This window comes from Felis catus, chromosome D1 (genome assembly GCF_018350175.1).
Source record: "Felis catus isolate Fca126 chromosome D1, F.catus_Fca126_mat1.0, whole genome shotgun sequence".
Classification (NCBI taxonomy): Eukaryota; Metazoa; Chordata; class Mammalia; order Carnivora; family Felidae; genus Felis; species Felis catus.
In genome coordinates, this window is record NC_058377.1 from 57,955,732 (window position 1) to 57,971,751 (window position 16,020).

Consider the following 16,020-nt stretch of genomic DNA (forward strand, 5'->3'; position numbering starts at 1 on the left):
TTCTTACAAGTGACTCCATTTTAAGTGAGGTTTCCTTTATTTTCACAGTTGGGTTGGGTTGTGGGTTCACAGATGTTCATTTTTATTCTGCTTTATAATTTACATATGTTACATAGTTTGTTATGTTACACAGTGAAATCACAAATTTGTATGTAACTAAAATTTTAAGAGTGATTGAATGGTGAAAAATGGAGACACAAGCTCCTGCCATAAATCTGCCTGTGAATGTGGAGCGGGGAAATAGAATGGTGGCTGGAATAGCATAGGCGATAAAGATACAAGGTTTTGTTTTATTTCATATGGGAATGGCTACAGCTTTCTTTATGCTAATGCAATGATCCAATAGAGAAAAGGAGAAGGAGAAGGTGCAGGAGAGGGAGAGAAAATAGAAAAGATGGTCCCTGAGTCAGAGGGGGCATGGGATCCAGAGCACATGTGGAGGTAGCCTTTTGAGAGGAAAAAGAAAACTCACCCTGTAGCATGGAGGAAGATGGAGAAGGTCGAGAAGATGGGTGCTAAAGCAAGTAGGATTAGAAATTTGGCGGTAAGGTTTCCCATTTGATGAAAGCTTCTATTTTCTTATCTTCTGTTCTCTGTAATGTCTCAGGCCCTGTCAGCAAAGTGAGAGTCAGGGAAGGGAGGGCAGGAGCCTTGTCCTGTACCCTCATTTGGGAATTTCATCTATTCTGCCTCCTCCTAAGGCTGGCCTTGGCCCTGAAGATTGAAGAGAAGCATTTTGAGAGGCTGCTGGGCTCTTCCTAAGGAGTGTCCTAGGACTGCTGTGCTATAGCTAACCTGCTGTAGGGCCAGGCACACAACTCATCCCTGCAAAAGGAAAGAGCTTGTAAGTGCTGGCTCAGCTGCTCTGGCCTCACCATCTAAGGGAAGGCCTAATCCTTCACTCCAAGTTGAAATGATGCCCCAGAGCCCAGGAACCTCCCAGACAGTCTCCACTTCCAGCATCCGTGAAACAGGTTTTTTTCCTGCTCCTTCCCCAACAGTATAGTCGATCTAGGTCTCTGTGTGACATTAGTCAGTCAAGTCTTCTGATCTTTCTGAGTCTGTTTCCTCATTTGTCAGATGGGATTATCAGGCCTAACAGGGAAGTTGTAGAATGCCAAGTGCCACACAGAGAGGGTATAGAGGCCAGCCCTTAGCTCTCCTAGTCATGACTGCTTCATCTCCGGTTGTCACCTCTTCCAGGAGGGGAGGAAGATGGGAGGCCTGCTACACAGTCAACCAGTGGCAGATTCATATTACTTGTGAATCAGGTTCTGCTGCCTCTGCTTTCTCTTACCTCTCCTGATAAAGTACCTCTTCACTGGGACAGCTTCTTGGTATTTATGTAAAGTTACTTTTTTTGTTGTTTTGTTTTTTGTTTTTTACTGTAAAGTCACTTCTGATTCTGTTTGCTTAACTGCTTGTGGGCAAACTAGTTTTATCAACTTCCTTAAAGGGGAGGAAGGAGGTAGAAGATGAGACAGCAGTATTTTACATCCTGTTTTCCCCAGGTTTATGTCCTTTGCTCTTGTAGATGTTTCTTTGGGAAAATCTCAACCACTCCCAAATACCTCAGTTATTATTTACAGTTTGACGACTCTCAGATCCTTATTTTCAGTCTAGACTTCTTTTCCATGCTACAGACGCACATGGATCCAACTGTATCCTGGCCATCTTTTCCTTGATGTACCTCAGACAGTTCACTATGTCCCAGACTTGAACTTGTCACCTTCCTTTGCTTCCCCCACTCTGCCATCTGCATTCCTTATCTCTGTAAACCCAACTACTATCATGTGGCTACTTCTGCCAGAAGCATAGATATCATCTTCCCATCCTCTTGCTCCTTTATCCCCCATGACCTGACCGAGAGCCAGTCTGCTACCAGGGTCTGTTAATTCTACCACCTTTTGTATCTACTCGCTTCTCACCATCCCATTATCTAGTCTCAGTCATCTTCCTCATGACTCTTTCTGACTAGTCTCAGTCATATCCACTCTTTCACGCCACTGGAAGGGAGAGGGACTCTTCAAGGTTGCCACAAAAACTTTATTTATTGAAAAACCCATATTCTTAAACCACTTATCAAATCTGAGTGCCCAATTTATTTGACCTCAGCGGCATGTAACATAATTGATCTCTCTCCTTTAAACACTTTCTTCACTTGTTTCTAAGCTATCAGTTCCTCTTGGTTCTCCACCTCCCTCATGGCTGCTTCTGCTCAGCTACCTTTACTCGTTCTCCCTTATTTCCCCTACTTGGTAATATAGGAGTCACCCAGGACATAGTCTTTATACTGCAGTCTTTGCATTTGCTTTCTAGATGACCCCATCTGATCTCAAAGCTTCAAGTCCCCTCTGTTTGCTGACAACTGCTGATGGTTATCTTAGCTCGCATTTCTCTTGTAAACTCTAGACTCATATGTCCAACTGCCTACTCAGCAGCTCCATTTGGATATCTGAGATACTCGAATGAACACTCACTTCAGATTCTATTCCTCAGATCTGTTCCTCAGCCTTCCCCATCTCAGTTAAGCAGCTACTCTATGCTTCTAGTTCAGTTGTTCAGGCCACAACCCTTGGAATCACCTCCAGTGCCTCTGTTTGCAGTCCACCAAGAAATTCTGGCAGCTCTGTCTTTAAAATATATCCAAATCTAACTATAGTAAAACCTTGGTTTGCAAGCATAATTCATTCTGAAAACAAGCTTGTAATCAAAGCACTTGTATATCAAAGTGTATTTCCCCATAATCAAAACTTAGATGATTTGTTCCACAACCCAAAAATATTCATATAAAAATGGTTTCAGTATTGTAACATAATACAAAATACAAAGAAAATACAAAATATAAAGAAAAGTAAATTAACCTGCACTTACTGTTGAAAACTTCATGGTTGGTGTGAGGGAGACAAGAGAGGAAAGTTATTGTGTAGGACAACTTTCACTAACAGAATCACTGCTATCTATTGGCTCAGTGGAATATTTTTCTTTTTGGGCAACAGGAACTTATCCAATGACACTTGCTTTTGTCTCCTTTTGAGGAGGCAGTGTGACATTGCATTGTCGTTAAACAGATTCATCACTCACACTGCTACAGCCTTGTTCAGGTTCTTTCTTTTCTACAAAATTTTGCACTGTTTTCCACATTTTACACATCTCCCTAATCTCATGTGAAGTGAGGGATTCCTCCGCCTTTTTCTCCTCCTCTGCAGACGAGATGCAGACATAGACTTCTTATAAAATCTTGCAATTTCGGCCACTCGTGTAACTCGTTTATACTTCTTGATGATTTCCTTTACTTAAACTCCACCATAATCATCTCCTTCTTACTCCCTTTCTTTCCAGCCTTTTTCTGCATGGGGGCCACTGTACATGCTCACATGGATGTTGACTATAGTACAGTATTAATAAACTTGTCATATATTGTATTTAAGGTAACTGGCAATAAGGCAGCAGAGGAAAGGGTCTCTCTCTGCAGACACCCTGACCTAGAATGAAGCAAAGCATTCCTAAGGTTACTCTTGTATGGAAAAGCAAAGGACGGTCCATGGGTGCTTTGAAGTGACAAAAAATACACTAGTGCCAGTTGTGGGCACCTTCCAACATTCTGAAAAATCACTGATCTCTGCCAAACACTGCGGCCTGAGACCAAGCATCTAAGCATGGATCACCCACAATCCCACAGCGAGAGAGGGAGGAGAGACACAGAACCATTGGCTCAGTTGTGATGTGATGTTCGGCGTCATGTGCTACTTGTATTGCAAGACATTGCTCATTTATCAAGTTAAAATTTACTAGAAAGGTTTGCTTATCTTGTGGAATGTTCTCAGAACAAGTTACTCGCAATCCAAGGTTTTACTGTATTTGTCACGACTCCAGCCATTTCCACCCTGATCTAAACCACCATTACCTCTTGTCTAGATTATTGCAGGAGTCTCCTCACTTGCCTGTCTGCTTCTGCTCTTGCCTCTGGAAACCCATTCCCCATACAGCATCTGTTAACCTTTTAAGATGGTGAATAAATCATGTGACTTCTCTGCTTGGAACCCTCTAGTAACTTCTTATTGGTGACTAGGAGAGCCAGAATTGGGCCTGAGGACATGGAGACCAGAGTGTAGGAAGGGAGTTTGGGCCTCAAACTTGAAATATACTTCTTCCGGCAAATTAAAAAGCCATAGTCCTGAGTTAGGTGCAGGAGAAGACAGAAGGCCCCTTCCCTCAGGACCTCATAGTTCCCCAGGGGAGCCAGCTTTATATCTCAGTCCACCAACTCCATCAAGTGCCCGTCATGCTTAAAGAACAGGACCTGGTACTACAGGCTTTGCCTTCAGAGAGCTGACAGTTCCTAGTGGCCTCCAAACCACTCACTTTCTAAATGATATTAGCCTACAGTAATACTTAAATAAAACAAAACAAAAAGAATGAATATAGGGAAAGGAAGACAGCCACAGGAGTGGCTTGAGTAGAATTCAGCAGAGATGAAGGAAAGGCTTTACAAGCTGTGGATCTGGAGAAAAAAAACCTCTCAGAGAATCAACAGATTTGGCAACCTGGAGGTACAAGCAGTATATGCTAGGGAGGAGGTCAGAGGTAGCGAAAGATTGGACTGGACCAGAATAGGGTAGGATAGGAATCAGATGCAAAGAGCAAAAGTAACCTGTCACCTGAGCCTTGGTCTCTGCCTGCCTACATGGCAGTTCCTTACCATGAGATAGGCCCTGTCTTGTTCTCAGTCTTGCTGTCTAAAGTCCAGGCTCTACACACATCATGAATGAGCCCTCAGATTTTTTTTTTTAATGCTTTTTTATTTTTCAGAGACAGAGTTGGGAAGGGGCAGAAAGAGAGGGAAACAGAGGATCTTCGCAGGCTCCATGCTGTCAGTGTAATGGGGTTCGAACTCACAAACTGTGAGATCATGACCTGAGCCAAAGTCCAATGCTTAACCAACTGAGCCACCCAGGTACCCCAGTGAGCCCTTGGATTAGCCACAGGCATGGGGTCAGGTGCTCTTCCTGAAGAGTGTTGTTCCTGAGGAGTGAATGTAGGAGGCAGGAAGTCAGAGGCAAAGCCAGGCACAAGTGTACCCTTGAGAGCCTTGAGTTGTCTACTGCCCCCCCCCCCCCCACCCTAGCGTTCTCACCTCCATTCAGCCAGATCCCACAGCATTTTAGACATCACTAGGGATCAAAGTGCTTGGCCAGCTGGGGAGCTGAGAGTCAGCAAACCTGGTTTCTTGCCCTGACTCGGCTGCTGGGTTTCTGGGGAATCTTGGGCATGGTCTCTCCAGAGGCAACACAGACTTAATTTGTGACTATATTTCTCTCTTCTCTCCTACCAGGCAGTTTTGTACAGTGGCAAGAAGGGTGGCCTATGAATCTAGGAAGCCTAAGTTTAAACTTCAGCCACTTATTAGCTGTGGAACCTCCTGGGACAAGCTATCTAACTTTTCTGTGCTTTGGTTCCTTTATCTGAATAAGGGGCACCTGGGTGGCTCAGTTGGTTGTGTCCGACTCTTGGTTTTGGCTCAGGTCACGATCTCACAGTTCATGACAAGCCCATGTCGGGCTCTGCATGACAGCACAGTGCCTGCTTCAGATTCTCCCTCTCTCTCTCTCTCTGCCCCTCCACTCACTCACGTGTGTGTTCTCTCTCTCTCAAATAAGTACACTTTTTTAAAAAATGGGCGTAAGAGACTTGCCTCCTAGGATTTGTTTTGTGTAGGATTAACTGAGTAAGAGATGTAAAGTACAGTTATTCATGGCACATAAGAGAGAACTATATGAGTATTAGTTATTGTTATTTTTATCATCATTATTGAAACATCTTCCCTCTTATGTTGTTCCACTTTGGGGGGAACCGGTAGGATGAAATACTAAGAGATGAGGGTGTGATCAAAAGCTTAGGACCAAGAACTGGAAGCTGGGAAGTTAGGCCCCACAGAGCACCCCTGAAATATGGAGAACAGTTTTCAGGGCTGTAGCAGTTGACTGTGCTCAGTTCAGACCCTGAGTTAGAGGCCCAGGATGACACACCACTCCCACCGGAGGGTGACAGATCCCTAGCCTCGGAAGTCTCTGCCCCGCTGGTCTGTGAATCTGAAGCCTTTTAAGTCCGCTGCTTTTCTCACAGAAGCCCAAGGAATTTCCCTTCCTCGAGCCAGGAGGCATCTAGGAGATGTACAATCCTGGTTGAGAAACCCAGCCTCTACAAAATCATCAGATGACATCAGCAGGGGCCCAAGGGAACTTCCTGAGCCCAGTGTCCTCTCGCCTCAGCCTGTGGTCTGGGCCTGATGGCTGAGATGTCCCTCTTAGGGCAGGAGGCCCTGACATATTGCCTCATTTCTTGGAGCCACTGAGTCCCTAGCCCTCTGCAGGGTGCCAAGAAGAGTCCGAAAGGTCCAAGGGTTTCTGATAAAGGCCACACAAAGCTTTCAGGAGGAGATGAGCTCCCTAGCCAAGGGTGTACAGAAGTCAGGGGAAACAGCCAGAATTGGCTGGTGCCCACCCTGGCCCAGAATGCAGCTTGGCAAGCACAGTGAGGGAGAGGGCCCACAGGACTCTTGGGCGGGTGCTGGGCTCAAGTTGCCTGAGCTACTCTGAGGCCAGAGTCTGGGAGGCACCAGGACCTCTTCCAGGAGTGTCACTTTAACCCTTCCCTCTCAGGAGTCTGGACTTTTGAGCCCTCTCACTGGCAGGGTGTGGCTTCAGAGGGTTGAGAAGTCTTGATTTAGTCAGGCCTCTTCATTCTGTATGGGGGAGAGGGTTGAGGACTGAGGCCCAGGGTGAGAGAGTGTGGCTCTAGTCCCTGTGGAATAGGCCTGTTGTCAGGGAAGGCTTCTCAGAGGAAGAATAGGGAGGGACCAGGGGGTGGTGAGGAATGGAGCTCAAAGCGTGGAGCCCAGCCACACTGCATTTGGGCTGGGTGATCAAATTTAGGATTCGCCTCTCAGGGATAGGCCCCTGGTCTCTGTCCTGTCCTCACATCCCCCCTGCTCCTAGTTGCGGCTGCTGAATCTGCTACTCTCTTTTAGCCTAAGGAAGTCCTAGTCCTAGCCTTCAGAGAAGACCCTGGGAGCCACTCCAAGGGAAGGCACCCAGCCAAGGGGGTGAAAGTTGAGCAAGGCAGGCAGCTGTACTGAGCCCTCACTTGTCTCTGAGGCAGCAATCCGTTGGCAAGCCCACCTAGCCAGCCGGAATCAGGGAGCTGTTTACTTTCAGTTTTCAGCTCTTCCAAAAATTTTGCTTCCAGCTCCTAAATCAGTGTTTATGTCATTTAAGGGAACTCCTCTGGAAAAGAACAAACCTTCAGCCCAGATGCCAGCCCCAGAGGTTCATTGGGCAGGGGGCAATAGAGAGGCCTAGCACTGGGCATGCCTTAGGAAGGTACAGGACCTTACTTCTACTCTACCCGGAGTGAGGTCTGAGAAGAGCAAGGCCTCATTTTGCTCTCTGTAGCAGGTGTCAGCTTTAGCTCCAGCTTAGCAAGAGTTGTCCCCGGCCAGAGCTTTGGTCACATCTGAATTGCATTTCAGCTTCACAGTAGACCTGAGGTAAGAAGGCCAAACGGTTCTTAGCTCCATCTGGTAATGAAGATACTGAGACCAAGAAAGACTGTGTCTTGGCATCAGGCAAGTGGACAGTTGGGCTTTGGCCACAGACCAGTGTTCATTCCGCTCCACCCCACAGCCTCTTCTCTGAGAAAGTCCCAGAAACACCCTGAAGCAGGGGTGAGTGGGGACACATGCACCTACCACCTTCCTGGGAGCAGGTGCTCTATTCAAGGGCATCCATCGGGGGACTGGAGTGAAGAGAACCCAGAACACAGCAGTTTGGATCAGACCACATTTCAGACCAAAGAAGAGGGCTGGAAGGCCTGAGGAGCTTTTGGAGAAGACACTGTATCACAGGGACCTGGCCAAAGAGGGACCCACAGGCTGGGAGAAGTTCCTGGGTTACAGAGCACCTCCTCTTACATTATCTGCTCATGTTGATCCATTTTCAGATGAGGAAGCCAAGGCCCAGAGAGAAAGTGACTTACCCAAAGCCACTTGGCTAAGAAGTGGTAGAGCCAGGAGGAGAAACCAACTCCCCAGGACAGAATTAGCCTCTTGATTTGAGGAAGCCCCAGATTTTCCTGCCACTGTTACTCCTTACTCTGTACATGATGCTTTATTTTCATCCCAGCAGGTTTCTACCTATAACCATGAGACAAACACATCTGACTGAAATAATAGGCTACAGAGGCCTATTCATGTTCATGGCCTGGGTGTCCAAATGCCCGGAAAACAACAGGTCCCCATATTTAAAAGTGGGAGAATTTAATGAGAGAACTGGGTGGATTTGATGGGGGCAGTCTGGGAGCCCCTGCCCTGCTGCTATGCTTGACACCGAGACCACAGTAAAGCCAGTTCTGTCCTTCAGCCTAGGACAGTAATCACCCCCCACCCCCCACCCCATGCCTACATCCCTGTTCACTGGGAAGGTTAAGAGAAATAAGGTCAGTTCCTCTCCAGATATTCAAGAACTTCCCCCAGCAAGCATCAGCCCCTTTCTCTGGGTTTGTCTTCTCTCCATACCTGCACTCAGCCAAACCCACCCCCACTATTTTCCTAGCAGTTATTTCTTCATATCTCTGCTTAAGCCAGCCTCTACCTGGAAGACCCTTTCTCGTCTTCTTTTTTCAAATTCCACCTTCATGTTGTTTCAGGTCCCTCTTCTTGAAAGTACCCTTCCACGGACTTTACCCCATACAGAACACCCACTGTCCAGACTTCAAGGCCCTTACAGCCCCTCAGTCTGATGATCCTGCTTCCATGTAGACTCCTCCTGCCTCCCTAGGAAACCTGAGACTCCTGCAAATCATAGGCTATGCAGGAGCGGAGGGTGAACTCAGATCATGGAGCCCAGTCACGCTGCAGTGGGCTAGGTGGTCAAATTTTGGACTTGCCCCACAGGGCTAGGCCCCTGGTCTATGTGTCTTGTCCCATATCCCCCCTGCTCCTGGCTACAGCTGCTGAATCTGCTACTCTTCTAGCCCCAAGAAAGTCCTCGTCCTAACCTAGAGGAAGGCAGCCAGCAAGAGGGTGAAAGTTGAGCAAGGCAGGCAGCTGTATTGAGCCTGGGGCCCTGTTCTTTTGTGGGCACCTGGGCACGCAGGGCTCCAGCAGGAACATGGGAGTATTTCAGAGGGACAGTTAGTACGTGTAGGGGTAGCCCTACTTCAAGCAACTTCATCTCTGCCCAGTCCCTTCCAAGTTGTGTGTTTGGGGTAACAGCTCTGATGAAAGAACCTTTACTCCTAGTCAAGATGTTTTTTAGACCCTACTGAGGTCAACAAAAGCCAAATGCTGCTGAGTGTGTTCTCTGTCTTTCCACACCCCTGCCCTGCCCAGTACACAGCCAAGCCCTGTCCCTGGGCCTGGGCCATACAGATAAGGGCCCCCTAGGTTGCTGGGTCCAGGTGTGGGTGCTGGGTAGTTGGCTGAACCAGCCACACACAATTCAGCTCCAGGGCAGTTGTTGGCCCAGCCAGCAGGTGCAGGCCTGTGCTCATGCTGTGCTATTCTTCCAGTGGAATGACCTCACCCCACCCCCCAGCTCTGCTGAAACTCTGCCCATTTCAGATATCACCTCTGTATGAAGCCTCCCCTGTCCATCCTGGCTGTTATGGATTGCCCCTTTCTCTATGCTCCCAAGTTCTAAGCTTCATCTCTGATTGTTAGATATATTGGCGTCTGTCTCTCCTCTAGCCTGAGCAGCCCTGTGGGGACAGGAACGGGGGTACCTATTGTCCTTAAAAGGTGATCAGGTTGAATGGATCTTAGGCTCCTGAAAGGTTTGCTGAGTCACCAACAAAGGTCTTTTGATGTTCGTCTCATGAACTGAGGTACTTGGCCCATCCAGAGATGGAGAACTAGACCCATTAGAGCCTCTCCAAAACAGAATGCTTCTCTCCTGGCAGATGAGGACACAAGAGACAGGGGACCATGCTCTTAGGCCTGTTTTCCCATCTGGCTTACAGAACAAACATCTCCCTAGTCCCCTTTCACTGCAGCAGAGAAAGAAATGGAAAGTAAGATGCAGCTGGTGACCCAGAAGATCCATCTGCATTGTAGCCCTCGGGACTGGAATGGGATTTGGTGTCACCTCTAAATCCTAAATAGCTCATGAAATAACAGGCGTGCATCTTGGGAGTAAAGAGGGGAATATGCAGATTTAAAGTGCTGCTGAGCCCCTGAGAGGATTTGACTTAACCAAGGGCCTGGCACATGGTAGGCCAACAACCACTGGTTCTAGAATGAGTGAATAAGATGTTTGCTGCAAGAGGCAGTCTCCTCCCCATGCAATTTAAACCTCTGGTCACCAAGGCTTGGTCCCACCCATTCACTGGTCTAGCAGTTAACCACGCTCCTGTCTTGGACCTGGCCCAGTTGGAGTCACAAGCAACAGACCCAGTCCATGTCTTGCAGGAGCACTGGGCGACTGGCCTACCATGGCCTGAGGCATTATGGGGTACAGGTACCTCTCATAGTTTAGAAGAAAGAACTATAAATGTGAGCCAAGGGTGGGTTTCCTTTTTTCCCTTTTAGTCTAGGTCTGCCTAGAAGACAGGGAGCTGTATCTTCTCCACTCTACTGGGCATGCCCAGCCCCTAGCACTGCTTTGTTCTTGGTTCTCAGTTAACCCTACCTGTGGGCTGTCAGTGCTGAGGGTTTGCTCAGGTTGTATACACTCCTTTAGAGGTTAGCATTTAGAATTCCAGGGCAGGCTACATGCTGTGAAGTCAGCCAAGTTTGCCTGTGGTGACAACTCCCATCTCCTTTCAGCACTCTCTCTTCCCCTACTAGGCTTCCACCTCCTCCCTGGGACCTTGCTGTCAGCCAGCTACCTGGGGTGACTTTACTGTACAGCTTTGAGCTCTTTCAGGGCAGGAACCTGGCACCAAAAATAAAGGGGGGGGGGGGGGTTGAATGAGCAAAAGAGTAAGTTATAAAGGCATCCAGAAGACCACAATGGCATAACCCAAATGTACATTAAGACCTTAAAGAGGAATTAGTGATACCCTGTCAGCCCAAGGCAGGAAAAGTTTGGTAGCAGGGCCATGGGTATGCCCTATGTCAGTCACCTGGCAGTTCTAGGAACTCCCAGTGGCCATACAGAGAGTGTATTATTCACCAACATCTTCCCCCTGGCAGTTAAATATAGTCCCAGGTCACATGTGGAACAATTACAACTCAGAAGACAAATGACTTACCTAGATTCATTCAGCAAGAGAAGGGATGAGGCTTTAAACCTGTCCCGGAGGATACTCCTCCAGAAGCACAGAAAGAGTCTGAGCTAGGGTTCACATCTTGGCTCTGCTACTCCAAACTATGCGACCTTGAGTTTATTTAGCCTGAACTATAGTTTCCTCTCTGTGACCTGCGAATGATGTACCCACCTACAGGGTAGAGGTGAGGGTTAAACAAGATCAAGTACGTGAAGGGCTTTGTAAACCAGTCAGCTCTATGTCAATATTAGCCAAAGGACCAAAAGATGACAGTAATCAAAGTCATTTCTTGGAGGTGCCATATCCTCAATGCTAACCTAGCTGACTTCTTCCTCTCCAGGACAAGAGTGAGGCCTCCAGCAGACCCTTGTCTGGAAGGCCTGCTCGTCCCAGACCTAACTCGCTGCCTCCCAACCTGCCTGAAGAAGAAACTCGCAGGATCGCACGGATATTTTCTTCCCAATACTCCCAGAAAGACTAATGCAACCTGAGAGACTGAGGGAAGGACCCACCTGTCCACCTGCCCTCGGCCTTGTCCGGCTTGCATGAGGCATGAGGTCTGCTTCCTTCAGGGCTGTGAGACCCTTGAAACCATCACCAGCCTCGCCCATGGGTGCCTTGAGACCCATCCAGCACAGACTGGAGGAACCAGCCCAGTGTCCACCTGCCAGGATTTCAGCTTCTTCCTTCTATAGTGAGGCAAAGGCTAGAAACAAAATGGACTCCAGTGCCCAAGTGGAATCATCCATCTTTTGACCAAGGGACCTGAGCAGGCATCTTTTGGCTGAGAAACTCTTTCCAATGTCCTTGGTAGCCTGCTGCTGACCTGAGGCAACCTTCTGCCTGAATATCATGGGCCACTTTTGCCTTAAAGTTAGAGCAAGGTAGAGGAGGGAGTGAAGATTGTGTGCATCATGCATAGCCAAGGAAATCCTAGGGCCACCTCCATTTGACTTGCTTAGGAATAAGCATATTTTATAGCTATAAATTATTTTATGCTGTTTTAAACTAATCAATAGAAAAGGAGAGGAGAATCACCTCCTTTAGACTTTTTAATCTGATTATCTTAAATTCTAACCATGCTTTTAACTTATTGTTTTTACCCAGCTCTGAAGGTCATTATTCCTACCTGTGTTTGAATAAAATCATATTGGTATTTGTATTTTGTACACAGCTGTCTTCTGGGTTGGCCACTGGACTGGGGTGTTAGGAATCCATTTGTGCTCTAACAGCCAGAGGAAAGCTTGAAAACCATAGTCCTTTCAGCTCACCTGGAACTGGGGGCCCGAGTCACCATGAGACTTCTGAACTTCCCCTCCCCAAAGGTCAGATTGGTCCAGATTAGGATGACACCTTTTGCCTCAAATCTATCAGCAAAGTGGAGCGGTCTGCTGGAATAGGTCTCAGAATCCTTGACCTCTCTAGGATGGGTAGCTCTGGCTTAAGATTGTCAGACTCTAAGCATTTGAGCAGCTACTGTAGACGGGGCCTGCGGGGAAGATAAGAAAGGGGCAAAGATATGCAGAGTGGTGACTGGGAGAAAAGGTTGGAAGAGAACTAAAATGGAGGCCCCGCTCTCCCAAGCACAGTGTATTTCACTTAGTCCTCAAAACAACTCTATAACCTACATACCATGATTCCCATTTTAGAAACTGAAACTCACTGAAGTCATTTGCGTCTTTATGTAGCTAGGAATGAATCACCACACAAAACATTTTCAGAGATGTCACAAGGCTTCTGCACACAGGGTATAGCCAGTGAGTGCTCTGAATTGGGGGAATTCATGGAGAAAGACCATGTGGGCTAGAGCAACCAAGGAAGGCTTCCTAGAAGAGTTGAGTCTGCAGATGAGCCCAGAGAGAGAACCAAGAGGGCACTTAGGGCCACACACCGCTAGGGATAGAGAAGAAGCCAGTCTGACCCTGCCACTTCCCTGACAGGTCCCCTCTGGCTTGACTGTCCTCCCATCTGAGACTGTTCCCTCAGCTGTAAAACACAGATAATAATGCTTCAGAGGGTTGTTGTGAAGATTAAACGAGATGACATTTGTGAAAGTGCTTCGCCCGCACTTGGCACTTAGTGGAAGCTGAGAAAATGTCAGCTCCTCCCACTCCTCCCCCACTGTCCTGGAGCAAAGGAGCAGATGGGTAAGCACACCAACTCTGAGACAGGCAGGATGTGCCCTAGGGAGCACAGGGTAATGCAGGAACCCCGAGGAGGCACAGGGTGTCCCCTCATCAGGGAAGTGCCCTCAGACCAAGCTGGTGCCCTTCATTTGTTCATCTCGTCCCCCAGCCTTGGGCCCGCCACTCACCCCCTCCCCAGTGCCTCCTCTCAGGTCAACAGTGGGAGCTTTCAAGGAAGGGGGAAGGGGATGCTCCACCACCCTTGAGGCCACACAGAACCTACAGAGGGGTAGTAGGGCTCAGGCCTGAGGGGTTAAGCCTCAGGTGAAGAATATTCCTTCCAAATCCTGCTGCAGCTCCTGTAAATAACCTGATAGGGGTCAAGTTAGGATAAGGCCACAGGAGGACACCGGCTGCTCCCACCCAGGCGGCTCCTCCTACCCAGTCTCAGGGCAGCCCCCAATGACAAAGGCACCCCAAGGGTCTGAAAACCACCACCTCGACTTACAAAAAGTGTGTTATTTACCAGTATCTTCTCCCTGAAAGTTGGATCCCAGCGTGGGTTAAGGGAATGAGGTACATATCTGACAATAGCTACAGTCCCCCTTGCTTCCCATCAGGCGCTTACTGCCTCTGCAGAGCCCTGAAAATGGGTGTTTCTGATCACCAGATGCTGGATGATCCCAGCCCATTGCAGCCAACCTTGGAACTTCAGCGCCTATTGGATTCTGGGGACAGGGAGCCAAAGCAGACACACCTGGCCCTGTCCTCAAGAAGCCTCCCAGGCCAGGGGCACCTGGGTGGCTCAGTCAGGTAAGCCTCCAACTTTGGCTCAGGTCATGATCTCATGGTTCATGAGTTCGAGCCCTGCGCTGGGCTCTGTGCTGACAGCTCAGAGCCTGGAGCCTGCTTTGGATTCTGTGTCTTCCTCTCTCTGCCCCTCCCCCACTCACACTCTGTGTGTCAAAAATAAACATTTAAAAAAAAATTTTTTTTTTTTTAAAGAAGCCTCCCAAGCCAGTGTAAGCTGAGTCCTCCCTCTGGGTACCAGGGTCCACAGCCTCTTTGAGCTCCTACTGTTTATCCCTCCCCATATACCCACTGCAATTCACCCACCACCTTCAGGTCAGCATTTCCAGCTGGAGCCCAAAACCTGCTTCTTGATCCCAATCTCAGCAGTCCTAGCAGCCCCTTCCCTGTGTTAGAAATAATAAAAGTGCTGGGGCACCTGGGTGGCTCAGTTGGTTGAGCATCCGACTTCGGCTCAGGTCATGATCTCACAGCTCGTGGGTTCGAGCCCCGCATCAGTCTCTGTGCTGACAGCTCAGAGCCCTGGAGCCTGCTTCGGATTCTGTGCCTCCCTCTCTCTCTGCCCCAACCCACTCACATTCTGTCTCTGTCTCTCTCAAGAATAAACATTAAAAAAAATTTTTTTTTTTTAAAAAGAAAAGAAATAACACAAGTGCCTGTGCTGCTGATGTGAGGGGCAGGGCCTGGTCCAAGGAAGAGGACACAGCCCTGGCTCTGCACTTGACTGTCTGGACTTGTGACCACTTGCCCTGTGGCCATGACTCTGTGCCCAAGTCCAGAAATGGCCTCTGCCCCACCTAGTTAACTCCCTTCCCACCCTCCTCCCCTTCTCCTCTCCTGTCCCCCTACCCTCCTCTTTCCTATGCCACCTGGGTCCCAGGTTCAGATGGGCCCCACCCTCCCCCTCAGTGCCTAACGACGGAGCCTATGGTAGGAGCTGCTGGGGACCCTCCCTGCTGTGCTTCACACACCTTCCCCAGCTCCCTTTGGCTCCCTTCAGCAGTGTCCATGCTGAAGCCTTCAAGTGTCACGTCAGAGACGGTAATGGTCATGGCAGATAGGCCCAGAATATGATGTTATTATAATTTAATTGGACCCTGCCACATACTAGTGGTATGACCTGGGTAACTCCTTGTGTCTCCCTGAGACCCAGTTCTCTTCTCTGTAAAATAAGCATTACAAATGTTAGGATCCTCAGCAATCAAAAGGAATGAAGTACTGATACGTGCTCTAACAACAGATGCACCTTGAAAGTACTATGCTAACTGAAAAAGCCAGTCACAAAAGGCCACATATTGTATGGTTTTATTTATATGGAAGATTCAGAAATCTATAGACAAAAAGTAGATTAGCAATTGCCTGGGGCTAGGTGGAAAGGGAAAAGGGGAGTCTGCTGATGTACCCAGGGATTTGGGGGGGGGGGGGAGTAAGGGGAGATTGGTGAAAATATTCTAAAATTGTGATGATGGTTGCATAACTGAACACTAAAAACCATTGAATTGTACCCTTTAAATAGATGTATTGAATGGGATGTGAACTATATCTCAGTAAAGCTGTTATTAAAAAAAAAAAAAACCTTAGAATCCTATTAGTACCTACCTCATAGGATTGTAAAAAATAGAAATAACATATGCAAAGTATCTAGCACATAGTAGGCACCAAGAAATGACCATTACTATCATTGTTAATGTTGGGAGGTCCAGGAGAACCCTGCCCAGCCTATCGTGAGTGGCCGTGACCTTTGAATTCTCAGGGGTGACAGGTCCAACCCCTATCCCCATATATACCCTTTATTACCTGGGGTAGCTCTCTCAGC

The 16,020-nt window shown here is 48.0% G+C and overlaps 1 protein-coding gene across 12 annotated transcripts in view; it reads left to right on the forward strand.

The window, feature by feature from the left end:
- Window positions 1-12,430, forward strand: part of C2CD3 (C2 domain containing 3 centriole elongation regulator) — a 142,189-nt gene extending 129,759 nt beyond the window's left edge. For 10 of the 12 annotated variants that reach the window (XM_045038750.1, XM_045038758.1, XM_045038751.1 and 7 more), the window contains one exon: window positions 11,609-12,430. In XM_045038750.1, the coding sequence (XP_044894685.1) occupies window positions 11,609-11,749 (141 nt within the window). In that variant the 3' untranslated portion in view covers window positions 11,750-12,430. Of the gene's footprint in view, window positions 1-3,918; window positions 4,044-5,335; window positions 9,354-11,608 lie in introns of those variants that run through there. The other 2 variants (XM_045038754.1, XM_045038753.1) reach the window with 2 other exon arrangements.
- Window positions 12,431-16,020: the final 3,590 nt, after the last annotated feature.